The 24,199-nt window shown below is 42.3% G+C and overlaps 2 protein-coding genes across 2 annotated transcripts; both read right to left on the reverse strand.

Moving 5' to 3' along the window:
* Positions 1 to 2,104: 2,104 nt before the first annotated feature.
* Positions 2,105 to 7,165, reverse strand: LOC109977979 (fucolectin-1-like). The gene is made up of 6 exons (XM_065957843.1): positions 7,027 to 7,165; positions 5,955 to 6,022; positions 4,657 to 4,942; positions 3,760 to 3,914; positions 3,074 to 3,359; positions 2,105 to 2,383 (listed from the first exon to the last, which is right to left on the reverse strand). Exons 2-6 carry the CDS (start codon positions 6,016 to 6,018, stop codon positions 2,233 to 2,235), a joined length of 942 nt encoding a protein of 313 aa, XP_065813915.1. The 5' UTR covers positions 6,019 to 6,022; positions 7,027 to 7,165; the 3' UTR covers positions 2,105 to 2,232.
* Positions 7,166 to 9,719: 2,554 nt separating this feature from the next.
* LOC110005534 (uncharacterized) lies at positions 9,720 to 22,928 on the reverse strand. Its single transcript, XM_065957936.1, has 12 exons — positions 22,452 to 22,928; positions 21,440 to 21,507; positions 20,138 to 20,423; positions 19,241 to 19,395; positions 18,555 to 18,840; positions 17,715 to 17,864; positions 16,699 to 16,713; positions 14,193 to 14,260; positions 13,208 to 13,493; positions 11,999 to 12,153; positions 10,806 to 11,085; positions 9,720 to 9,915 (listed from the first exon to the last, which is right to left on the reverse strand). Exons 2-12 carry the CDS (start codon positions 21,501 to 21,503, stop codon positions 9,765 to 9,767), a joined length of 1,896 nt encoding a protein of 631 aa, XP_065814008.1. The 5' UTR covers positions 21,504 to 21,507; positions 22,452 to 22,928; the 3' UTR covers positions 9,720 to 9,764.
* Between the last annotated feature and the right edge of the window lie 1,271 nt (positions 22,929 to 24,199).

Here is a 24,199-nt window from a genome sequence, read left to right on the forward strand (position 1 = left end):
GTATTTGTACTTTGTACACCTCTGGTTTTAGCACATTTGATGTAAATGCAAATGTTTTCAGCTTTTAGCAGCATGTTTGTTTCACTTACAGCAAGTTTCAGCCGCTACATTTGTTTTGTCATTTTACAAACAATTTGAAATTGAAACGTTTTTGGGTGAATGAACATATTACAAACACTCAGGTATGCACTGATAAACATTGACTATATACATCATTGATTGTGAATTATATAGTATGAAACACAAACATACAATAAAAACATAATTCTGTTTTTGTCTTAATGCTGTTATTGAACTGTTGTTGTTTATAAAACCACAGCCTGGCATCACAGATCTCCCTGTTGGGGATTGATTTTTTTTATGACTTTGATTAGATTTGATGTCAGATTAAATATGGATGATATTCTGATGTTTAAATTGACCTGAAACTCTGCCATTCTTGAAGATACGAAGTTACAAATGCATCTGAAAACCATTTGTGTCAAAGAACTCACATCCCCTCTCTTAAGAATAGATGGTCCCGGTTTCTCCTCTCCTCCTTTTTTCTGGTGTCCGCTTCAAGGATGAGGAGACGATGTAAACCTGCTCCACCTTCTGGACAAGGACGTACGGATGAATAACCTGAAATCATCTGACAAGCAGGATCTCAGTTTTAATTCAGAAGCCTCTCACATATAGTACACACAAACAGGAAGAGTGACTCATCCTTTGGTCTTCTTCTAACGTTTAAAATCAGAGGAATATAATTGTCTTTATAAGTGACATTTGGTTGATTTACATTGCAACAACGAACTCGCACTTCAATGATGTTTTCCACTTTTATTGTCTCAACATCACATCTAAAAAACAATGTGTCACATGTAGTCCTGGAAAAACACAGTTGTACTTCCTGGTCATATACAAACGAAGATAAAACAGTTTAATTAGAGAGATTTCATATTGCTGACAGACTTTCAGACGCTTCATAAGATGTTTTATTAGATACTGTTCGGCCTTTAGACTGCAAGCAAAGAGAAACCACATGATGACAATGGGAGTATTAGTCCATAATAACATTTTGAATAGTCGGAGAAAATCTGCTTTATTGGTGCACGTTAATTCAATTCTTGTCAAAAAACGTTATTTGGGGGGTAATATAAAGGCATATAGAGCAGCAGCATGAGAGACAACAATAAGGAGCAGCAACAACAGTGCAAGGTAGACAAAAATATTGAATAAAATCCAACCTCCCATTATCTATACTGCTTTCTTGAAGAGTCTAGTTTGAAATTGAGGGCCCTGTTGTGAAGGTTGGATCAGACGCCTTTCTTTGGCAGAGTGTAGTGGGCGGAAGGGAGTGAAGTCCAATTGCGTTCAACGACGTCGAAGAAATTCATCAATCATAACATCAATATTAGACTGATGAGTCTCTTATCATACTTAGCTGTAACTGCTAATATACAACAAATACTTTTACCATTATTACTTACACTGTAGCTCTAAATACAAAACTACAATATATCCAGAATTCTGCTGCTCGCATTCTCACACACTCCTGCACCTGTGACTACATCACCACCGTTCTTCGTGACTTCCACTGGCTCCCCGAAACCCAGCGTATCCACTTCAAAGTCCTCATCACCACTAACATAGCCCTCCACAACCTGCCCCCTCTCCCCCACGTTTCTGATATCCCCCCATACCTATCTGAGTCCCTCCACCGGCATACTCCACCTCTGCACTCTCAGGTCTACTGATGCAAACCACTTGTACTTCCCATGCAGAACGAACCATCAGTCCTGGGGGGGGGGGGGGGGGGGGGGGGCAAGGCCTTCTCCATTGCCACTCCCACACTCTGGAGCTCACTCCCAAAAACCATCAGAGCCCCCCCCCCCTCCCCTCCCCCTCTCTACCTTCAAGAAGTCCCTAAGCAAGTTGGTGCCTTGCTCAAGGTCACCTCGGCAGTACTCAGGAAGTAAACTCCAGCTACCAGACCAACTTCCAGATTTTGTTCGGTTCCTGACCCAAGGCCCTACAGACTGAGCTACTTGCCGCCCACTATTGATTGATATCAGCGCTGACGGCAGCTTTGTCTACAAATGCATGGCAGTAAAACAAGATGCAATTATCCTTTTACACAAATTTTTATTATTTTCAATGCAAACAATCAAAATTAAGCCGTATCTATTAGTTTGATTCATGTGAGTTCAGTTGGTTAAATTTAGCTCATTTTGGATAAAGTGAATCTTGATGCTAATCCAGGACGGAGCCATAAACCTCCACCTCGCACAGGGTCAGGTACTCCTCCTTTCCAGGGATGAATACGTTCACATAGCGGCCATCCATCCCATTACATTGAAATTCAACAGTCGCTCCGGCGGGGATGTTATCTACCACGGCGCATCTGACAAAAGAAAGACCAATCAAGACGTCACATTCTTTAACACATAAGTACCATTTTAAAAAATGTTCTCTGTTATAACTGTGAAACATGTGTAACTGCAGAACTTTTCCTCAATATTTATTTAATTTAGACTTAGACTTTATTTATCCCAGAGGGCAATTGGGTTCCACAGTCCATCCAGACCATGCATATATTTACAAACAAACAACAGAAGAAGATTAATCAGAGACAACAAACAATCAGTATTTCAGTAGTACTGTACATACAGGCCCCTGGAGCAGAAGAAAAAAACGTGTGCTCAAACAGGCCGTTGGGAGATTTTCCCTTCATGACATCAGAAAGGGCACTAACCCCTCCCCATGGTGGGTGACACTCCCACAGCTAGGTTTGTTCTGCTCTCTGAGTCTTCCTTCTCACAGTAAACAATAGAGCATGGAGCCAGAAAGCCCGAGCCACCCAAGCCCTTCCAGAGAAGGGCGTGGTCAGACATTTAAAGCTACAGACACAGAAACAGCCTGTTCTGAGCAGGGCTGAAATAGAGGGGTTTATAGACATGATCAAATGCAGGATCAGAGTGGATTTAGAACAAGAAACTTCACAGATATGTTTTGGGGAGCTCTGAGACCAAGTTAAACTGGTTGAAGAGGAGAATAGCATGTGACCTTTAAGTGAACAGGGTGAACACTATACCTTGGGTTGTTGTTGCCATTGTTTTCAAGTGAGTCTCCAATGCGCAGCTCGGCTCCATTCAGTCGTTGATAGGAATCAAGAGCTTTGCGGTTGGTTATCTTAACAGAATCCACTTTATGGGTTTTAAGCAAATCAAGTCGCCACCAGGGGGCGAAGTTAGTGTCGGTGTGAGAGCAGGACCTGTGGGCCCGATCGTTGTCGTTATTCCCATCAATAGCAAAGTATGCATCGCCTTCTGTATACAATGATGACTGTGAGGCTTTTCCTTTGAGCGCCAGGTTCTCTCCTGTAAAATAAAATGCAAGCACTTATAAATATGTTTGTTCTTCTGTGTTTTAATCACTATGAGGTCACAACAATGTTTTTTTTTTTTTTTTTTAAATACATCTGCAAAGCAACTTGTCATATATCAGACACAATTTCCACAACATTTCCATTCTGAAATGTCCTCAATTCTGAAAGATTTCTGTGTGGGAGGGATGGAGACCACCACATCTGCCTGTTTCTAACATCATATAAAGTCATAACTGATGTGTATCCATTCCAACATGCTGCGTCTTTGTTGAGCAGCCAATCACAATCAAGTATCCAACCAGATCGAGGTATGAACTTAAATGTTTAGATACATGCTTTAACAGAATGACTTTAACTTATTTAAAATAGAACTGTATGGCTTAAATCCTCACCTGTCGGGGCATGGTACCCGTAAACTTCCACTTCACACAGCGTAAGATACCTTTTAGCACCGGGTAGAACGATTGTCACATAACGTCCACTGGTACCAGAGCTTGGAGTCAGGGTGTGCGAGCTGCCTGCAGGGATGTGAGATATGGTTCCAGCCCTGAAACAAACACACAAACACGTTAAAATGATCATTATCGGGGCGCTGGTGGTGCAGTGGTTGGTGCGCGTGCCCCTTGTATGGAGGCTATGGTCCTCCTTGCGGACGGCTCCTTTCCCGCATGTCATTCCCTACTCTCCCTCCCTGATTTCCAGCTCTATCCACTGTCCTGTCTCCCCATTAAAGGCACAAAAAGCCCAAAAATAAATCTAAAAAAAAAAGATCATTATCTATCTGTGATGTGTCAAGGTCAGATAACACATCTGTCAAAACATCATATAATGTAAAATAATAATAATTATCATTTCATTTATATAGCACTTTTCAAGACAGATGCACCAAGTGCTTCCACAGACAACATTGACAACATTGATTGTTCCAAAGCTGAGGAGCCAGTAGAGCAAATGGTCGATCACCCTTTGACCTTGGTCTGGACTGTGGAACTGCTGGGAGGCCTAAACCTGCAGATGTCAGAGGCTGTTTTGGGTGCTAAGGAGCGAGGAGTTCATTGATGTAGTCTGGTGCCTGCAGGCATGGCCATGAAAAACCTTGTAAGTAATAAGTAACATTTTAAAATGGATACTAAAAGAAACGGGTAACCAATGCAAAGAGGATAAAACTAGGGTATTTTGTTGGCGAGGCTTTTCTAGTGACGCGTCTCTGTGTGATCGGCCCTGACTGTGCAGATGCTACCTCTAGGTTATTGCAGTATGAGGTTTTCAGTAGCTTTAATATCACTCACAGTGGGTTTGCAGCACCATTGTCTTGTAAGTGGTTGCCTATGTGAACCTCAGCCCCATTGAGCCTCTCTGGACAGCAGTCTCCTCTATTGGTGATGACGACGGAGGTGACGATGTAGCTGTCCAGCAGGTCCACTCTCCACCAGGGGTTTTCCATTTCTACAGTGTGAGTGCATGAACCAGCGTCGAAGTTTGATTCACGGTTTCCATCGATTGCACTGGAGGCATCCCCAAAGTTATGTGGATAGCGATGCGACTGAGTTGCTTTGCCACGCAAGGCCACATTTTCTGTTGAGGAAATTATTTATAGATTTATATTAATTAGAATCAGAATCAGCTTTATTGACCGTATACTTAAATACACAAGGAATGTCTTCGGTAACTGTGCTCTCAATGTACAAAAGAATAACATTAAATATAAACATTTAAGCAAAAAAAAACTAATATAGACAAAGCTAAATAAAATACCAGTGCAGTTGTGAGTAGTGCAAAATATGAATATATTGATATGAAATATATGCTATTATGTAACAGATGATTATTTTACTTGCGCTAAAGTTTTTACAGTATGTACATAAGCAGTATTCATGGAAATAGCTTCATGATGTCAGATTCCTATTCACTAAAAGGAAGTTTTCCCCAACAATGAACATTAAAATTTGTGATTATAGTATTTTTTTTTAATTTTCCACTTGTCTTAAATAAGTTTGATTGGCAGCTTCTCGTTGTCTATTTCTCACTTGAAGGAGTGGAAATGAGGGGAGCAGACAGTTTCCCGCTCCGAACGTAAACACAGTTAACCCTTTAACGATTTAGTTAGAACTGGTACTTGTGTTGTAGTAAAGACCACAGTAACCAAGACCAAGACATACCCGAGACCAGAGTGCTCAGAGACCAAGACAAGACCAAGACCAAGACAGGATGAGACCAAGACAAGACCAAGACCATAAATATCAATGAAAAAATCATGATCTTGTGTGCGGCGCCGGGTGTGTCACTCATTTAGACCACAACACTGGGAAGGTTGAAGCCGGCATTCTTCCTTCTCGTCACAGTGCTGACGTGGAAATGTAGCCGATCAGTGGTGGTCTTGATTTAAAATCCAGAGTCCACCCAGTCTGAGACCGAGACAAGACCGGGTAAAAATACTTTCGGTTCCGAGACAAGGCCGAGACCTTCTACTACAATACTAAGTGGTACTGTGGATTGTATGAGAACTAGAATAGAGAGAACTCATTTTGTACATCAGTTTACCAACAATAAAGAGAATACCGTTATTATCACATTACAGTATACTTACCATGATTTCTGGCCGAGCACGTTCCCAAGAGGGTCAGCAAAATAAATAACAAAACGTACTTCATTGTTCTGGATGAGACAGAAAAGAGAGAACAATTTTCAGTAAAGTGTCTTGAGATAAGATTTGTAATGAGTTGGCACTTTAGAAAAAAAGGATGTCCTGTTGCTTCAGGGCTCTTCATCCAAATTAAGGGCGTTTTCACATTAGGCTCGATTGCCCCCTTCCCCCGCTCGTCTACGTTAAACACTTGCTTATTCACACTGTCCGATATAGCAGGTGGCAGTATGCACACAGGTGGTTTGCAAATCCACCAAAAAGCTGAAGAAGCAACCATGGCAACCAATCATGGACTGAGTCCATCCTGCTAGCTGTGGATGTTTTTGTTATTTCTGGGACCCCAACAACCATCTTCTTATTACTTCCACATCTATTGTGCAGCTCAGAGGATGAAACAGGTCTGCGCTACTCGGATACAGCGGTTTTTGGAGCAACACAAGACTTTTTGAATGACGTCACAGTGGTCCACTTCCTTGTTTGATTACAGTTTCATTCAAATCTACCGCTGACCGTGATCGAGTACACATGAATCATGGCCGAGGCCACCTCTTCCAGGGGACTCGGGCACAGTACCCGAGTATGGTAAAAGTATGGTACGTTTGTGTTCACACTGATTAAATGACCGGACTTTGGGGTAGAGCACACTCGGATCTTGGCCAGGGTATCTGTTGCACCAGGCACTGGGTCACTGACCCTTTTTAAACGTTGTGCCTGCCTCACTCCAGGTTTGTGTCGACACTTTGCTGTAAACACATTTTAAATGCCCAATTCTTACTATTTTGTCCCACATACTCTTCCTTCTTCCAGTCTACCAACAGAGACATACAAAACATTTTCAGAAAGTATTTTATTAGTGCCTTTGTCATACCTAAGAAATTACAGTTTCAAGCTCAGGTTTTAAAATATAATGAAGAATTTGCTAAGTCAGTAACTCTTGAAGGTACATTTTCAGTATTTATATGCATCGTACTAGTTGCAGGAATGAATACTTAAAAGAGAAAAATGAAATATTTACCCTGATTTCTGGTATTTCCCTGGAGTCCAACAATGCAACTCTTCCCCAGGCAGAGATGTGTGTGTGTGTTTGTGTGTGTGTGCAGACTAGTCTTACACGTATCCATAATATAAATACCCTAAAAGCCAATCACATCACATCATAAAGTCTACTCCCATGAAGACAAATCACACTCCTCTCCCAGTCATCTGGACTCAAGAGATCATCTAAGGGCACGCAAACGATAGCAGTCATGTGATTCCTACTTATAAATAAATACACAACTGCATTGATCCAACTGTTGTGACAGTCTCTGCCTTCCCTCTAACAGTCAGGCTTTTACTAATACGTTCTGTCTCTCCTGTTCCTAAAGCAGAATCTGTAAGTCAGATGCAGAGTAAATAACAGTGAACCAGGACTTTGGCTTAACACACAAACATTAGCCGTTATATTTAAGAGCTTTTCAGATAGTATGCGGTGTGCACTGCGCTTGCGGGTAGAGCGCAGAGCAGAGGGGGAGTGAGCAAATCAGCTATGCAAGTCGCTTGTGACCGAAACGATAGTCGGAACAATAGCTCAATAGCATTGTGCCCCAGCACAATGTATGTGTCCACTATTCAGTAGAAAGTTCCGACCTTTCATCTGCTGGGAAGGAGGAGACGAACAGAAAAGAAGAAGAGGGTGTGGCTTCATGAAAGCCTCAGGGCGCGACAGGATGTGGGAGCGTTTAGGCTCGTTCAGGTGCTGCAGCTCTATAATGACCGCTTCACGAACACGCCACACATTTCTGCACAAACTAGAGCTCTCTGTCTGATGTCCTGGTAGGTCTGTAAACTAGAGCTCAGGAAAGTGGGACAACTTTTGTTGTGATCTGATCTTCCCTGCTATTGGACGCTTGGAGGTGACGTCGCGGAGCGCTGCGCCAAAGTTGAAAATATTGAACTTCCTCGCAGCGCGCTCAGACGGCAAGCACAAACTGTGGGGCGCAGTACCCTCAGGCGTAAAAACGGCATTAACAAACTGAGAAAAAGACAATGGTACAATGTGATGATTTATCTTCCCGAGTCGAGGAACTACCCATCCCACAATCCATTGCGATTGATACCGCTTCTTAGTTGTTGTTATAGTGTTTAAACTGTTAATGCAAGTGTTGTACTATCTTGCAGTTTGTGTTGTTGAATATATGAATTACATTCACTGCAGCATAACAAGGTTATTCGTACATTCGTAACCTGAGTAACATCACCCATCACTTCCTGCAGGGGGCTCCAGAGGCTCATCAGAGGCCGCCGCCATGCTGGAAATGTCAGCCTAACGACAGGTTGAGACCTGGAGCTGAGGAGGGTTTTAAGCATTATGACAAACAGTTGCATCCCGCGCACCTGTCAATCACGTCAGCTATGCGCCTTGTTGGGAAAACTCTTATCCCTCATAAAATCAAAACGGATGACTCAAAAAATTCAGTAAAACTGTGTAAACAGCAATGGTTGCATCACATGGATTGTGTGTGTGTTTCCCGACAAACCGATAACACTCGATTTCATCTCAGACTTTAACCCATGAAGGTTGCCAATAAAAGCATTGGCAGTAAAACAGTGTAAACAACATTGGTTGCACATTTTTCAACCCCTGTCCCCCCCCTCTGTATACGCCCCTGGAGTTACGACATTGAACATTAACTCTGGGACTACTGCAGTGGGAATTATTGAACACTTCGGTTCACTTTCGTACGTTGTTTGTACGGACTGAGTTAACCTTGGAGCGTTGCCTGATGTCCTTCCAGCTTCCCATAGACTGTAAACATTAATTGTTCAATCAGTAAGCTCTGTAATGAGTGAAATGATAAAGTGAGCTTACTATATGATCAGACATTAAGGAAACATGCTATGTTTAAGTGCTGGCTTCTCTGACAACAATGCAGCAGCCAGTATGTCCTCCTTCTAACTTTAGATTCTGGTCCTGAATGCTCTGGATTTGTTTGGACCAGAGAAGGTAGGCGGTTTTAAGGCACACGGCCATGTTGGACGCCCCTCGGTTTGTCAGATATGAGAGCAGTTATCAGGTCAAACCAACAGGTGTTGCAGCGATGGAAGAACTGTTTCAGATAGAAGTGATTGTACCCGACCTAAAAAGCCTCTGCATGTTTCTAATAAGCTCCACGAGAAGAAACGTGCTCAAACTAGGATCAATATTGGAGATGCTTTTGAAAAATGGAGAGAGGTTAGAATGCAGAAAGGTTTACAGAGCGAGTTACATGTTGCTCCTTTAATGAAAAAAGCCTGAGTGACGTCGACCGTCTGTTCCTGCAGGGGGCGCTGGAGTCCCATCGATGGCGGTCTCCATGCTGGAAATGCTGTCTCAGCCTAACTTTCAGTCAACCTAACGACAGGCTGAGAGCTAGAGCTGAGGCGGGTTTTAAGCCTCCTGACAAACCGTTACACTGCACCCGCCTGTCAATCAGGTCAGCTGGTGCAACTGGTTTAAAAAACATCCAGAGCTCTGTCCGGGTTTAAAAGAAGTCCAGGTCGTCTGGAGTGTCCAGGTCTCTGTACTTGATGATGGAGCGGGGGTCCCCTTGCACGCCCCTGCCCACGCCTTATTGTGAATAACTCTTATCCTTCATCAAATCAAAACGAATGAGTCATCATAAAATTCAGTGTGTGCCGATCAAGACATGAGCCAATCAGACCTATTTGGTTTTTTGAACCAGGCTGTAAAGATGTTTATCTCTGATAAAAATGTTCAACCTCCTCTGAGATCTAATCCAGTCTGGATCCATAGACCTCAAACTCACACACAGCCAGGTACTCCACCCTTCCAGGAATGACCACGTTGACGTAGCGGCCGTCCATCCCGTTACAGTTGAAGTTTTCAGTGAAACCTCCAGCAATGCTGGTAATCACAGCACACCTAGCAGAAGAAGAAAGTGCCTCATTAGCTCAATACTTCAAGTGTTAGCTTCAGAGTAGAGAATAAAATTAGAATAAATCATCCATCTATCCATTATCTTCCGGTTATCCGAGGTCGGGTCGCGGTCGCAGCAAGTGAATTAAGTCAACCCAGACTTCCCTCTCCCCAGCAACATTTTCCAGCTCCCCATGGAGGATCACGAGTCATTCCCAGGCCAGACAGGATATTTAATCCCTCCAGGGTCTACCCCGGGGTCTCCTCCCATTTGGGCGTGCAAGAAAAACCTTTAAAGGTAGGCGTCCAGGAGGATCCTAATTAGATTCCCGAACCACCTCAACTGGCTCCCTTCGATTAGAAGGAGTAGTGGCTCTACTGCGAGCTCAATTGGAATAAAATAGGAATCTCAAAAAGGTCTCTTTCATCTATTTGCCCTTTTATACCTGACGTTAAGTGCGGCTTTGTTGGAAACCTTTATGCCTTTATTCTGGAACTCAAGATTCTATCATCAAATGCAAAAAAACCTTAATTTTCTGATACCTGACATGAAAACTGAGGGCTGTAGTTCGTTTGCTCTGGTCTGAATCATTGACCAGTTTGTTCCATTGTTGCATAATTACCTCAAATTTGGTCTGTGTTCACACAGGGACATTTACAAGTGGATCAAATGTGGTTGTGAATAAATTATTTTGCTCATGAGATAGTTTCAGGTGCACAGCAGAAACTTGTTTTTAAATTATATCTTCTAGCCCCATGTTGCCTTTGGGCCTCCATACTATCTGGTTTTACATTTAAAAAAAATTGTAGGTGCTTTCAGGAGAAGTTTGTTGTTCCAACCAAGCCCAATGACAGATAAATTGACTTTCACTGTTTGTACTATTTGGATAAACTACCTGGTATTGTTGTTGCCGTCATTGTCAAGGGAATCTCCGATGCGGATCTCAGCTCCGTTAATTAGTTCAGGATGAGTTTTGTAGTTGGTGATGTTAACAGAAAACACTCTGTGTGTTTTGCCCAGATCCAGTCGCCACCAGGGGTTCATAGTTTTGGTGGTGTGACTACAAGATCCCTCGGCCCAGTCGCTGGCACGATTCCCGTCTATGGCAAGATTTGCAAAACCTGTTGCATGCAGTGTCGACTGTGTAGCTTGTCCCTGGAGTGCCAGATTCTCTCCTGCAGAAAAGAAACAGTTGTAAATGTCAGTGCTGAGTGTTTAACTTGATGCTATGTGCAGTCAAAGTTTTCTTGAACCGGAAACTTGTAACTATGTGCACTTTGCCGACCTCTACATTGGTGAAAGAAAACTTCTAAGGTTATAGAAAATCATGTTACTCATTTTGAAAGGCATTCAAATCTTAAAGGATGCAGAATAAATGTGTTGCTTTATAGAACATTTTCCAGCAATAAAAAGTCACAAGCCTGATCTTTGCATCAAGATCAAATCAAGAAAAGCTTATTTTATTTTCCTTAATGGTCTTCAATATTTTCTATTAATATTAAATATATATATATATATATATATATATATATATATTTGTCAAACAATGTTGGTAATAAAGTATTTTTCAAAATTAAAAATATAATGATTTGTTTGTTATTGTAATACTCATTTCAGCCAGAAGAGGCTAAAGTGCACTACCACCTCCATGTTTTTAACAGGAGACATCTTCAAGTAAAAGAAAGTGTATGCAGTTTGCACGTTTTCACATTTAAATGAATGCATTTTAAACTGTGGTGTGACTGAAGCTGTATAGAAAATGAGACCGCTGCCGCTTTTACTCCGCAGGTCACACCTACACATTCACACACTGATGGTAGAGGCGGCTGTGTAAAGAGTCCCTCAGTATTAACTTATCCATTCGTACACATTCACACACGGCCAACGAAGCAGCAGGAGCATCTTGGGGTGAAGTGTCTTGGCCCAGGACACATCGAACATGTTGCCGCAGGAGCTGGGGATCGAACCCCCGACCTTCTGGTTGAGACAACTTACTCTACTGCTGGGCCACAGACGCCTCAAGTCAGACCTTCGTTAGCTACATCTTTAATGGCTCAGGATAAAATATGCAGGTGCTCAAATTCTCACCAGTTGGTGCATGGTACCCATACACTTCCACTTCGCAGAGTGAAAGGATCTTTTCTGGACCAGTCAGAGTCACAGTCACGTAACGTCCCACCACAAGTTTGGTGAAGGTGACTTTTAAAGACCTGCCTGCTGGGACATGAGAGATGACTCCAACCCTACGGGAGATCAAGAGAGAAGGAGCATTGCATGACTTTGTTGTTTTCTAAAACCAATAATAATAATAATTTGGAAGTATGACGTAAAGCAATCTAAATGATGGATGGACCACACTAATACTTGACCAATCAGAATCACAGTGTCAACAAAAGAGTGGAGAAGAACAAACTGGAGAACAGAAAACAAAATGCAGCAGTTTAATACGTTCAAAACATGCAGCTCCTCCTGCAAATATCAGGAGTTTTTCAGGAGTTTTCTGCAGGTGTGAAAGCCCTATGATTGACTTTGCCACAGCGTCAATTGCATCTTTCGCTCAAGTTGAAGTTTTTTCTATCAAGAACAGATTGTAAACTGCACGTGCATGCAGATTATTTGTTTAAAGTGTAATACATAATCAGATTGCGGCTGATGGGAGCCAGCTTTTGCTGTCCACAAAGACTGTTTTTCCTGCATACACCAAAGCTTGCTGATACATAATTGGTCAATACTTCTCTGACAACAAATGTCAGCACTTGACAGTTCCTCTGGAATTTTGGTGGTGACAGCCTGCTGCTATGGACCCCCTGCCCCCTGCTGCTATGGATCCCCTGCCCCCCTTTCCTTGCCAGAAGCCAATGAGGTCTTGACCTGGCAGCAGAAGCCAGGCTCTTCAAGAGCAGCAGGCTGTCACCACCAAAAATCCAGATCTCCCCCAACCTTCAGTGAGGTGATCTGGCACTACTACCACCCGACGTCCCTGACGCCCAGCCACCACCAACCACCGCTGTCCTCATTCATGCACGGCCTGCTCCGACCTCCACCTCAGCGGAGAGGAAGTGTGGACAACAGGAACAAGAGGAATACAAAGGAGAAACCCTTCCTGCATATTATCCCTTTGTAAAGCGTCTCCAGATAACACTTGTTATGAATTGGCGCTTTATACAAATAATGATTGATGTACTAACAGAAGCCAGAACACTTCCCACACTAAAATTCGGACCCCGACTACAGACTTTACTTTTAATAGAGAATCTGCTGATAGAGATTAACAGATGAGTAGCATTATTCACTCACAGTGGATTTCCAACTCCATTGTCTTCTAAAGAGTGACCGATGTGAATCTCAGCCCCGTTGAGCCTTTCTGCACAGCAGTCTCCTCTGTTGGTGATGACGAGGGAGGTGACGATGTACGACTCCAGTAGGTCTACCCTCCACCATGGGTTGGCCTCTACTAAAGTGTGAGTGCACGATCCAGAGCCGGAGTTAGTATCACGGTTTCCATCGATGGCATTGTCCGCAGATGACCAAGGGTGCAGGTGGCGTGTTGACTGGGTCGCTTTTCCCCGCAAGGCCACGTTTTCTGTGATAAAAACATTTTAAATACACATTAAAACCTGATAAAAAAAAGAGTTTTCAAGTTACTAAACCTGCAATCATGCCACTTAGGGGTCATTTCAGGAAGACTGCCCCTGAAATCTTCCTCAGTTAGTTGTTCACACATCCACCTCACAGCGGGGCGATCCCTGTCTAATTTGAAAGGGCTGGTCTCAGGAGGCAGGACATGATGTGATAGGAACGACACAGAAATAAAGGATGATGCAACAGAGTCCGACACTTTGGTGTCTTTAAGAGTTAAGTCAATAAAAAATGTTCAGGATATCAACAAAGGAGCAGAGAAGAACATACTGCTGAACAGAAAACATAATGAAGCAGTTTAAAGACATGCACAGATAAATGTCATCACCCCTCCCACTCGAATATTCCTGAATGTTTCCTGCTGCGTTCACACATCGGCTCGACCCGACTGTGGCCGTTTGTGTTCTTACATGTGTAAATGAAAACCTTATCCTCAGGTCTCAAAAGAGCAGGCTACGCAGGAATGCCTGATACCTGCATTATCTCTAATGGCCACCAGGGGGAGACTCGATGCGACTGGTTGGAATAAAGTCCCACTGTTTGTAAATCTGTGAGAAAATAACTGAGTGTGAACTAACAGTTATTTTTAATATAATGGGGGATGAAATTATTTATATAAAAGATATATGACAATAATTCTTACCGTAGGCGTAGGTCGAGCATGACCCCAGAAGAAGGTGCAGAAGCAGAACGGAGCTGCGTTTCATTGTTCTGTTTGAGACAGACAAGAGAGCCGATGACAGAATTACACTGAGAAAATGAGCATTATTACTGTTGTAAATGTCTCTTAAAACCAAAACAAACTTAGATGTAGAGGTTGGATGTCGAAAGTGCATACAATTCCATAAATGTTACACGGGCTGTCAACATTAAAGGTCAAATATCCTCCTCCTCTTTAACCAGTTAAAATAAGTCTCAGAGCGGGCTATTTCAATAACCGTTTAACGTGCCCATTTATTGAATCATAAATCTTATATTGTGAGATGTATCGAATCACCACCCCTGTAAAACTACATGTTGGTTAATTTTCCATTTTTAAAGGTTTTTAATCATAAGGTACAACGACCTACCTTTAGTTGCAGAGTAAAGCCTCAGAAGACGACGAGGAGCTGCTGTAGCTGTTGTTGTATCGATGATTATGAGTTAATGTTGGCCACGTTAGAATATTTATACCCACGTCTTATCATGACACACGTGCTGTTGTTTACTGATAATTTACCACGGTTGACTTTATGCTTCCTTGTGTGCAGATAACGATCATTTTGACTATCATTCCAGTCAGGGATTGGCAACTTTTTAATGACGTTTTTCTTTTTCAGTTTCTCTGAACCTGTAGATTCAGAATCTTACTGACACATCCACTTTAACATCCGTTAGTGTGCTCATTACAACGTACACCCATAAAAACATACAAGACAACACGTGTGAGATAAAAGGAAAAGGTCACACAGAATGGAAGCATATAGATCAAGTATGGAGTCCATTTAATATATTTGAAACAGAATGCAGACAGCAGTGGTTGTCCCAGAAAAAGGCAGCGCCACAGGGGTCTAAAGTGCACTACCCCACCTCTCCAAAAAAACATTTTTCTAAAGGCCATAATGACTATAATGTCATATTAAAATGTTAATGTTGAAAAATTTGGGATGCACCTGTTTCAGCCGCATTTATGCCCATTGAAAATGAACGCATTTTAGTACAATGCAAATACATTAAAGAACCATATATGTGTACTACTGAGCATTAACATGTGTTTCATGGAGCAGAAGATATGATGACTAGTTGCCTATAAGTATTGCAACGGTGCAAAAAGTCAAACTTCAGAGGCATGTTATCAATAGCCTTCATTGGAATGTAAATGTACATCCAAGCTTAGCTGCAGGAATCTGTGAGGGCAACGGATGTAAGATAACAAAACTGGACAAGAAAATTGGTGTACCCAGGGCAGGCTTAGTAACAATTACCCTTGTATGGTTGTCTCTGCCATGGACATCTTCGTACTAGGCTACATATGTCTGCCATTTCCTTGCTGGAGTGTGATGTGATTTGTGTCATGTGCAGGTGGATCACGTACAAACCAATAGGGTGTCGGAATGGTATATGTTTATACTTCTCATCCATATGTTTTTTTTGAACGATGACAAGCTGGAATGAAAACAAGCTGAAATATTTGTACTTCGTTACTTGACACCTCTGGTTTTAACACATTTGATGTAAATGCAAATGTTTTCAGCTTTTAGCAGCATGTTTGTTTCACTTACAGCAAGTTTCAGCCGCTACATTTGTTTTACAAACAATTTGAAATTGAAACGTTTTTGGGTGAATGAACATATTACAAACACTCAGGTATGCACTGATAAACATTGACTATATACATCATTGATTGTGAATTATATAGTATGAAACACAAACACTCTATAAAAACATAATTCTGTTTTTGTCTTAATGCTGTTATTGAACTGTTGTTGTTTATAAAACCACAGCCTGGCATCACAGATCTCCCTGTTGGGGATTGATTTTTTTTATGACTTTGATTAGATTTGATGTCAGATTAAATATGGATGATATTCTGATGTTTAAATTGACCTGAAACTCTGCCATTCTTGAAGATACGAAGTTACAAATGCATCTGAAAACCATTTGTGTCAAAGAACTCACATCCCCTCTCTTAAGAATAGATGGTCCCGGTTTCTCCTCTCCTCCTTTTTTCTGGTGTCCGCTTCAAGGATGAGGAGACGATGTAAACCTGCTCCACCTTCTGGACAAGGACGTACGGATGAATAACCTGAAATCATCTGACAAGCAGGATCTCAGTTTTAATTCAGAAGCCTCTCACATATAGTACACACAAACAGGAAGAGTGACTCATCCTTTGGTCTTCTTCTAACGTTTAAAATCAGAGGAATATAATTGTCTTTATAAGTGACATTTGGTTGATTTACATTGCAACAACGAACTCGCACTTCAATGATGTTTTCCACTTTTATTGTCTCAACATCACATCTAAAAAACAATGTGTCACATGTAGTCCTGGAAAAACACAGTTGTACTTCCTGGTCATATACAAACGAAGATAAAACAGTTTAATTAGAGAGATTTCATATTGCTGACAGACTTTCAGACGCTTCATAAGATGTTTTATTAGATACTGTTCGGCCTTTAGACTGCAAGCAAAGAGAAACCACATGATGACAATGGGAGTATTAGTCTATAATAACATTTTGAATAGTCGGAGAAAATCTGCTTTATTGGTGCACGTTAATTCAATTCTTGTCAAAAAACGTTATTTGGGGGGCAATATAAAGGCATATAGAGCAGCAGCATGAGAGACAACAATAAGGAGCAGCAACAACAGTGCAAGGTAGACAAAAATATTGAATAAAATCCAACCTCCCATTATCTATACTGCTTTCTTGAAGAGTCTAGTTTGAAATTGAGGGCCCTGTTGTGAAGGTTGGATCAGACGCCTTTCTTTGGCAGAGTGTAGTGGGCGGAAGGGAGTGAAGTCCAATTGCGTTCAACGACGTCGAAGAAATTCATCAATCATAACATCAATATTAGACTGATGAGTCTCTTATCATACTTAGCTGTAACTGCTAATATACAACAAATACTTTTACCATTATTACTTACACTGTAGCTCTAAATACAAAACTACAATATATCCAGAATTCTGCTGCTCGCATTCTCACGCACTCCTGCACCTGTGACTACATCACCACCGTTCTTCGTGACTTCCACTGGCTCCCCGAAACCCAGCGTATCCACTTCAAAGTCCTCATCACCACTAACATAGCCCTCCACAACCTGCCCCCTCTCCCCCACGTTTCTGATATCCCCCCATACCTATCTGAGCCCCTCCACCGGCATACTCCACCTCTGCACTCTCAGGTCTACTGATGCAAACCACTTGTACTTCCCATGCAGAACGAACCATCAGTCCTGGGGGGGGGCAAGGCCTTCTCCATTGCCCCTCCCACACTCTGGAGCTCACTCCCAAAAACCATCAGAGCCCCCCCCCCCCCCCCAAGATGCAATTATCCTTTTACACAAATTTTATTATTTTCAATGCAAACAATCAAAATTAAGCCGTATCTATTAGTTTGATTCATGTGAGTTCAGTTGGTTAAATTTAGCTCATTTTGGATAAAGTGAATCTTGATGCTAATCCAGGACGGAGCCATAAACCTCCACCTCGCACAGGGTCAGGTACTCCTCCTTTCCAGGGATGAATACGTTCACATAGCGGCCATCCATCCCATTACATTGAAATTCAACAGTCGCTCCGGCGGGGATGTTATCTACCACGGCGCATCTGACAAAAGAAAGACCAGTCAAGACGTCACATTCTTTAACACATAAGTACCATTTAAAAAAATGTTCTCTGTTATAACTGTGAAACATGTGTAACTGCAGAACTTTTCCTCAATATTTATTTAATTTAGACTTAGACTTTATTTATCCCAGAGGGCAATTGGGTTCCACAGTCCATCCAGACCATGCATATATTTACAAACAAACAACAGAAGAAGATTAATCAGAGACAACAAACAATCAGTATTTCAGTAGTACTGTACATACAGGCCCCTGGAGCAGAAGAAAAAAACGTGTGCTCAAACAGGCCGTTGGGAGATTTTCCCTTCATGACATCAGAAAGGGCACTAACCCCTCCCCATGGTGGGTGACACTCCCACAGCTAGGTTTGTTCTGCTCTCTGAGTCTGCCTTCTCACAGTAAACAATAGAGCATGGAGCCAGAAAGCCCGAGCCACCCAAGCCCTTCCAGAGAGGGGCGTGGTCAGACATTTAAAGCTACAGACACAGAAACAGCCTGTTCTGAGCAGGGCTGAAATAGAGGGGTTTATAGACATGATCAAATGCAGGATCAGAGTGGATTTAGAACAAGAAACTTCACAGATATGTTTTGGGGAGCTCTGAGACCAAGTTAAACTGGTTGAAGAGGAGAATAGCATGTGACCTTTAAGTGAACAGGGTGAACACTATACCTTGGGTTGTTGTTGCCATTGTTTTCAAGTGAGTCTCCAATGCGCAGCTCGGCTCCATTCAGTCGTTGATAGAACTCAAGATCTTTGCGGTTGGTTATCTTAACAGAATCCACTTTATGGGTTTTAAGCAAATCAAGTCGCCACCAGGGTGCGAAGTTAGTGTCGGTGTGAGAGCAGGACCTGTGGGCCCGATCGTTGTCGTTATTCCCATCAACAGCAAAGTATGCATCGCCTTCTGTATACAATGATGACTGTGAGGCTTTTCCTTTGAGCGCCAGGTTCTCTCCTGTAAAATAAAATGCAAGCACTTATAAATATGTTTGTTCTTCTGTGTTTTAATCACTATGAGGTCACAACAATGTTTTTTTTTTTTTTTTTTAAATACATCTGCAAAGCAACTTGTCATATATCAGACACAATTTCCACAACATTTCCATTCTGAAATGTCCTCAATTCTGAAGGATTTCTGTGTGGGAGGGATGGAGACCACCACATCTGCCTGTTTCTAACATCATATAAAGTCATAACTGATGTGTATCCATTCCAACATGCTGCGTCTTTGTTGAGCAGCCAATCACAATCAAGTATCCAACCAGATCGAGGTATGAACTTAAATGTTTAGATACATGCTTTAACAGAATGACTTTAACTTATTTAAAATAGAACTGTATGGCTTAAATCCTCACCTGTCGGGGCACGGTACCCGTAAACCTCCACTTCACACAGCGTAAGATACCTTTTAGCACCGGGTAGAACGATTGTCACATAACGTCCACTGGTACCAGAGCTTGGAGTCAGGGTGTGCGAGTTGCCTGCAGGGATGTGAGATATTGTTCCAGCCCTGAAACAAACACACAAACACGTTAAAATGATCATTATCGGGGCGCTGGTGGTGCAGTGGTTGGTGCGCGTGCCCCTTGTATGGAGGCTATGGTCCTCCATGCGGGCGGCTCCTTTCCCGCATGTCATTCCCTACTCTTCCTCCCTGATTTCCAGCTCTATCCACTGTCCTGTCTCCCCATTAAAGGCACAAAAAGCCCAAAAATAAATCTAAAAAAAAAAGATCATTATCTATCTGTGATGTGTCAAGGTCAGATAACACATCTGTCAAAACATCATATAATGTAAAATAATAATAATAATCATTTCATTTATATAGCACTTTTCAAGACAGATGCACCAAGTGCCTCCACAGACAACATTGACAACATTGATTGTTCCAAAGCTGAGGAGCCAGTAGAGCAAATGGTCGATCACCCTTTGACCTTGGTCTGGACTGTGGAACTGCTGGGAGGCCTAAACTTGCAGATGTCAGAGGCTGTTTTGGGTGCTAAGGAGCGAGGAGTTCATTGATGTAGTCTGGTGCCTGCAGGCATGGCCATGAAAAACCTTGTAAGTAATAAGTAACATTTTAAAATGGATACTAAAAGAAACGGGTAACCAATGCAAAGAGGATAAAACTAGGGTATTTTGTTGGCGAGGCTTTTCTAGTGACGCGTCTCTGTGTGATCGGCCCTGACTGTGCAGATGCTACCTCTAGGTTATTGCAGTATGAGGTTTTCAGTAGCTTTAATATCACTCACAGTGGGTTTGCAGCACCATTGTCTTGTAAGTGGTTGCCTATGTGAACCTCAGCCCCATTGAGCCTCTCTGGACAGCAGTCTCCTCTGTTGGTGATGACGACGGAGGTGACGATGTAGCTGTCCAGCAGGTCCACTCTCCACCAGGGGTTTTCCATTTCTATAGTGTGAGTGCATGAACCAGCGCCGAAGTTTGATTCACGGTTTCCATCGATTGCACTGGAGGCATCCCCAAATTCATGCGGAAAGCGATGCGACTGAGTTGCTTTGCCATGCAAGGCCACATTTTCTGTTGAGGAAATTATTTGTAGATTTATATTAAATAGAATCAGAATCAGCTTTATTGACCGTATACTTAAACACACACAAGGAATGTGTCTTCGGTAACTGTGCTTTCAATGTACAAAAGAATAACATTAAATATAAACATTTAAGCAACAAAAAACTAATATAGACAAAGCTAAATAAAATACCAGTGCAGTTGAGAGTAGTGCAAAATATGAATATATTGATGTGAAATATATGCTATTATGTAACAGATGATTATTTTACTTGAGCTAAAGTTCTTACAGTATGTACATAAGCAGTATTCATGGAAATAGCTTCATGATGTCAGATTCCTACTCACTAAAAGGAAGTTTTCCCCCACAATGAACATTCAAATTTGTGATTATAGTATTTTTTTTAAATTTTCCACTTGTCTTAAATAAGTTTGATTGGCAGCTTCTCGTTGTCTATTTCTCACTTGAAGGAGTGGAAATGAAGGGAGCAGACAGTTTCCCGCTCCGAACGTAAACACAGTTAACCCTTTAACGATTTAGTTAGAACTGGTACTTGTGTTGTAGTAAAGACCACAGTAACCAAGACCAAGACATACCCGAGACCAGAGTGCTCAGAGACCAAGACAAGACCAAGACCAAGACAGGATGAGACGAAGACAAGACCAAGACCATAAATATCAATGAAAAAATCATCATCTTGTGTGCGGCGTCGGGTGTGTCACTCATTTAGACCACAACACTGGGAAGGTTGAAGCCGGCATTCTTCCTTCTCGTCACAGTGCTGACGTGGAAATGTAGCCGATCAGTGGTGGTCTTGATTTAAAATCCAGAGTCCACCCAGTCTGAGACCGAGACAAGACCGGGTAAAAATACTTTCGGTTCCGAGACAAGGCCGAGACCTTCTACTACAATACTAAGTGGTACTGTGGATTGTATGAGAACTAGAATAGAGAGAACTCATTTTGTACATCAGTTTACCAACAATAAAGAGAATACCGTTATTATCACATTACAGTATACTTACCATGATTTCTGGCCGAGCACGTTCCCAAGAGGGTCAGCAAAATAAATAACAAAACGTACTTCATTGTTCTGGATGAGACAGAAAAGAGAGAACAATTTTCAGTAAAGTGTCTTGAGATAAGATTTGTAATGAGTTGGCACTTTAGAAAAAAAGGATGTCCTGTTGCTTCAGGGCTCTTCATCCAAATTAAGGGCGTTTTCACATTAGGCTCGATTGCCCCCTTCCTCCGCTCGTCTACGTTAAACACTTGCTTATTCACACTGTCCGATATAGCAGGTGGCAGTATGCACACAGGTGGTTTGCAAATCCACCAAAAAGCTGAAGAAGCAACCATGGCAACCAATCATGGACTCAGTCCATCCTGCTAGCTGTGGATGTTTTTGTTATGTTTTTGTTGTTGTGCTACTCGGATACAGCGGTTTTTGGAGCAACACAAGACTTTTTGAATGACGTCACAGTGGTCCACTTCCTTGTTTGATTACAGTTTCATCCAAATCTACCGCGGACCGTGATCGAGTACACATGAATCATGGCCGAGGCCACCTCTTCCAGGGGACTCGGGCACAGTACCCGAGTATGGTAAAAGTATGGTACGTTTGTGTTCACACTGATTAAATGACCGGACTTTGGGGTAGAGCATACTCGGATCTTGGCCAGGGTATCTGTTGCACCAGGCACTGGGTCACTGACCCTTTTTAAACGTTGTGCCTGCCTCACTCCAGGTTTGTGCCGACACTTTGCTGTAAACACATTTTAAATGCCCAATTCTTACTATTTTGTCCCACATACTCTTCCTTCTTCCAGTCTACCAACAGAGAAATACAAAACATTTTCAGAAAGTACTTTATTAGTGCCTTTGTCATACCTAAGAAATTACAGTTTCAAGCTCAGGTTTTAAAATATAATGAAGAATTTGCTAAGTCAGTAACTCTTGAAGGTACATTTTCAGTATTTATATGCATCGTACTAGTTGCAGGAATGAATACTTAAAAGAGAAAAATTAAATATTTACCCTGATTTCTGGTATTTCCCTGGAGTCCAACAATGCAACTCTTCCCCAGGCAGAGATGTGTGTGTGTGTTTGTGTGTGTGTGCAGACTAGTCTTACACGTATCCGTAATATAAATACCCTGAAAGCCAATCACATCACATCATAAAGTCTACTCCCATGAAGACAAATCACACTCCTCTCCCGGTCATCTGGACTCAAGAGATCATCTAAGGGCACGCAAACGATAGCAGTCATGTGATTCCTACTTATAAATAAATACACAACTGCATTGATCCAACTGTTGTGACAGTCTCTGCCTTCCCTCTAACAGTCAGGCTTTTACTAATACGTTCTGTCTCTCCTGTTCCTAAAGCAGAATCTGTAAGTCAGATGCAGAGTAAATAACAGTGAACCAGGACTTTGGCTTAACACACAAACATTAGCCGTTATATTTAAGAGCTTTTCAGATAGTATGCGGTGTGCACTGCGCTTGCGGGTAGAGCGCAGAGCAGAGGGGGAGTGAGCAAATCAGCTACGCAAGTCGCTTGTGACCGAAACGATAGTCGGAACAATAGCTCAATAGCATTGTGCCCCAGCACAATGTATGTGTCCACTATTCAGTAGAAAGTTCCGACCTTTCATCTGCTGGGAAGGAGGAGACGAACAGAAAAGAAGAAGAGGGTGTGGCTTCATGAAAGCCTCAGGGCGCGACAGGATGTGGGAGCGTTTAGGCTCGTTCAGGTGCTGCAGCTCTATAATGACCGCTTCACGAACACGCCACACATTTCTGCACAAACTAGAGCTCTCTGTCTGATGTCCTGGTAGGTCTGTAAACTAGAGCTCAGGAAAGTGGGACAACGTTTGTTGTGATCTGATCTTCCCTGCTATTGGACGCTTGGAGGTGACGTCGTGGAGTGCTGCGCCAAAGTTGAAAATATTGAACTTCCTCGCAACGCGCTCAGACGGCAAGCACAAACTGTGGGGCGCAGTACCCTCAGGCGTAAAAACGGCATTAACAAACTGAGAAAAAGACAATGGTACAATGTGATGATTTATCTTCCCGAGTCGAGGAACTACCCATCCCACAATCCATTGCGATTGATACCGCTTCTTAGTTGTTGTTATAGTGTTTAAACTGTTAATGCAAGTGTTGTACTATCTTGCAGTTTGTGTTGTTGAATATATGAATTACATTCACTGCAGCATAACAAGGTTATTCGTACATTCGTAACCTGAGTAACATCACCCATCACTTCCTGCAGGGGGCTCCAGAGGCTCATCAGAGGCCGCCGCCATGCTGGAAATGTCAGCCTAACGACAGGTTGAGACCTGGAGCTGAGGAGGGTTTTAAGCATTATGACAAACAGTTGCATCCCGCGCACCTGTCAATCACGTCAGCTATGCGCCTTGTTGGGAAAACTCTTATCCCTCATAAAATCAAAACGGATGACTCAAAAAATTCAGTAAAACTGTGTAAACAGCAATGGTTGCATCACATGGATTGTGTGTGTGTTTCCCGACAAACCGATAACACTCGATTTCATCTCAGACTTTAACCCATGAAGGTTGCCAATAAAAGCATTGGCAGTAAAACAGTGTAAACAACATTGGTTGCACATTTTTCAACCCCTGTCCCCCCCCTCTGTATACGCCCCTGGAGTTACGACATTGAACATTAACTCTGGGACTACTGCAGTGGGAATTATTGAACACTTCGGTTCACTTTCGTACGTTGTTTGTACGGACTGAGTTAACCTTGGAGCGTTGCC

Source organism: Labrus bergylta, chromosome 8 (genome assembly GCF_963930695.1).
Source record: "Labrus bergylta chromosome 8, fLabBer1.1, whole genome shotgun sequence".
NCBI classification, from domain to species: domain Eukaryota; kingdom Metazoa; phylum Chordata; class Actinopteri; order Labriformes; family Labridae; genus Labrus; species Labrus bergylta.

Coding starts and splice junctions, on each gene's coding strand:
- LOC110005534 (XM_065957936.1), bottom strand. CDS start 21,503: ATGAAGTACGTTTTGTTATTTATTTTGCTGACCCTCTTGGGAACGTGC. Junction 19,396..20,137: donor AATGGTGCTGCAAACCCACT/GTGAGTGATATT, acceptor TGTTTGTTTCAG/GGCTGGAACAATATCTCACA. Junction 12,154..13,207: donor AATGGAGTTGGAAATCCACT/GTGAGTGAATAA, acceptor GATCTCCCGTAG/GGTTGGAGTCATCTCTCATG.
- LOC109977979 (XM_065957843.1), bottom strand. CDS start 6,018: ATGAAGTACGTTTTGTTATTTATTTTGCTGACCCTCTTGGGAACGTGC. Junction 4,943..5,954: donor GTGCTCGGCCAGAAATCATG/GTAAGTATACTG, acceptor TTTCCTCAACAG/AAAATGTGGCCTTGCGTGGC. Junction 3,360..3,759: donor CGGGTACCATGCCCCGACAG/GTGAGGATTTAA, acceptor TTTATTTTACAG/GAGAGAACCTGGCGCTCAAA.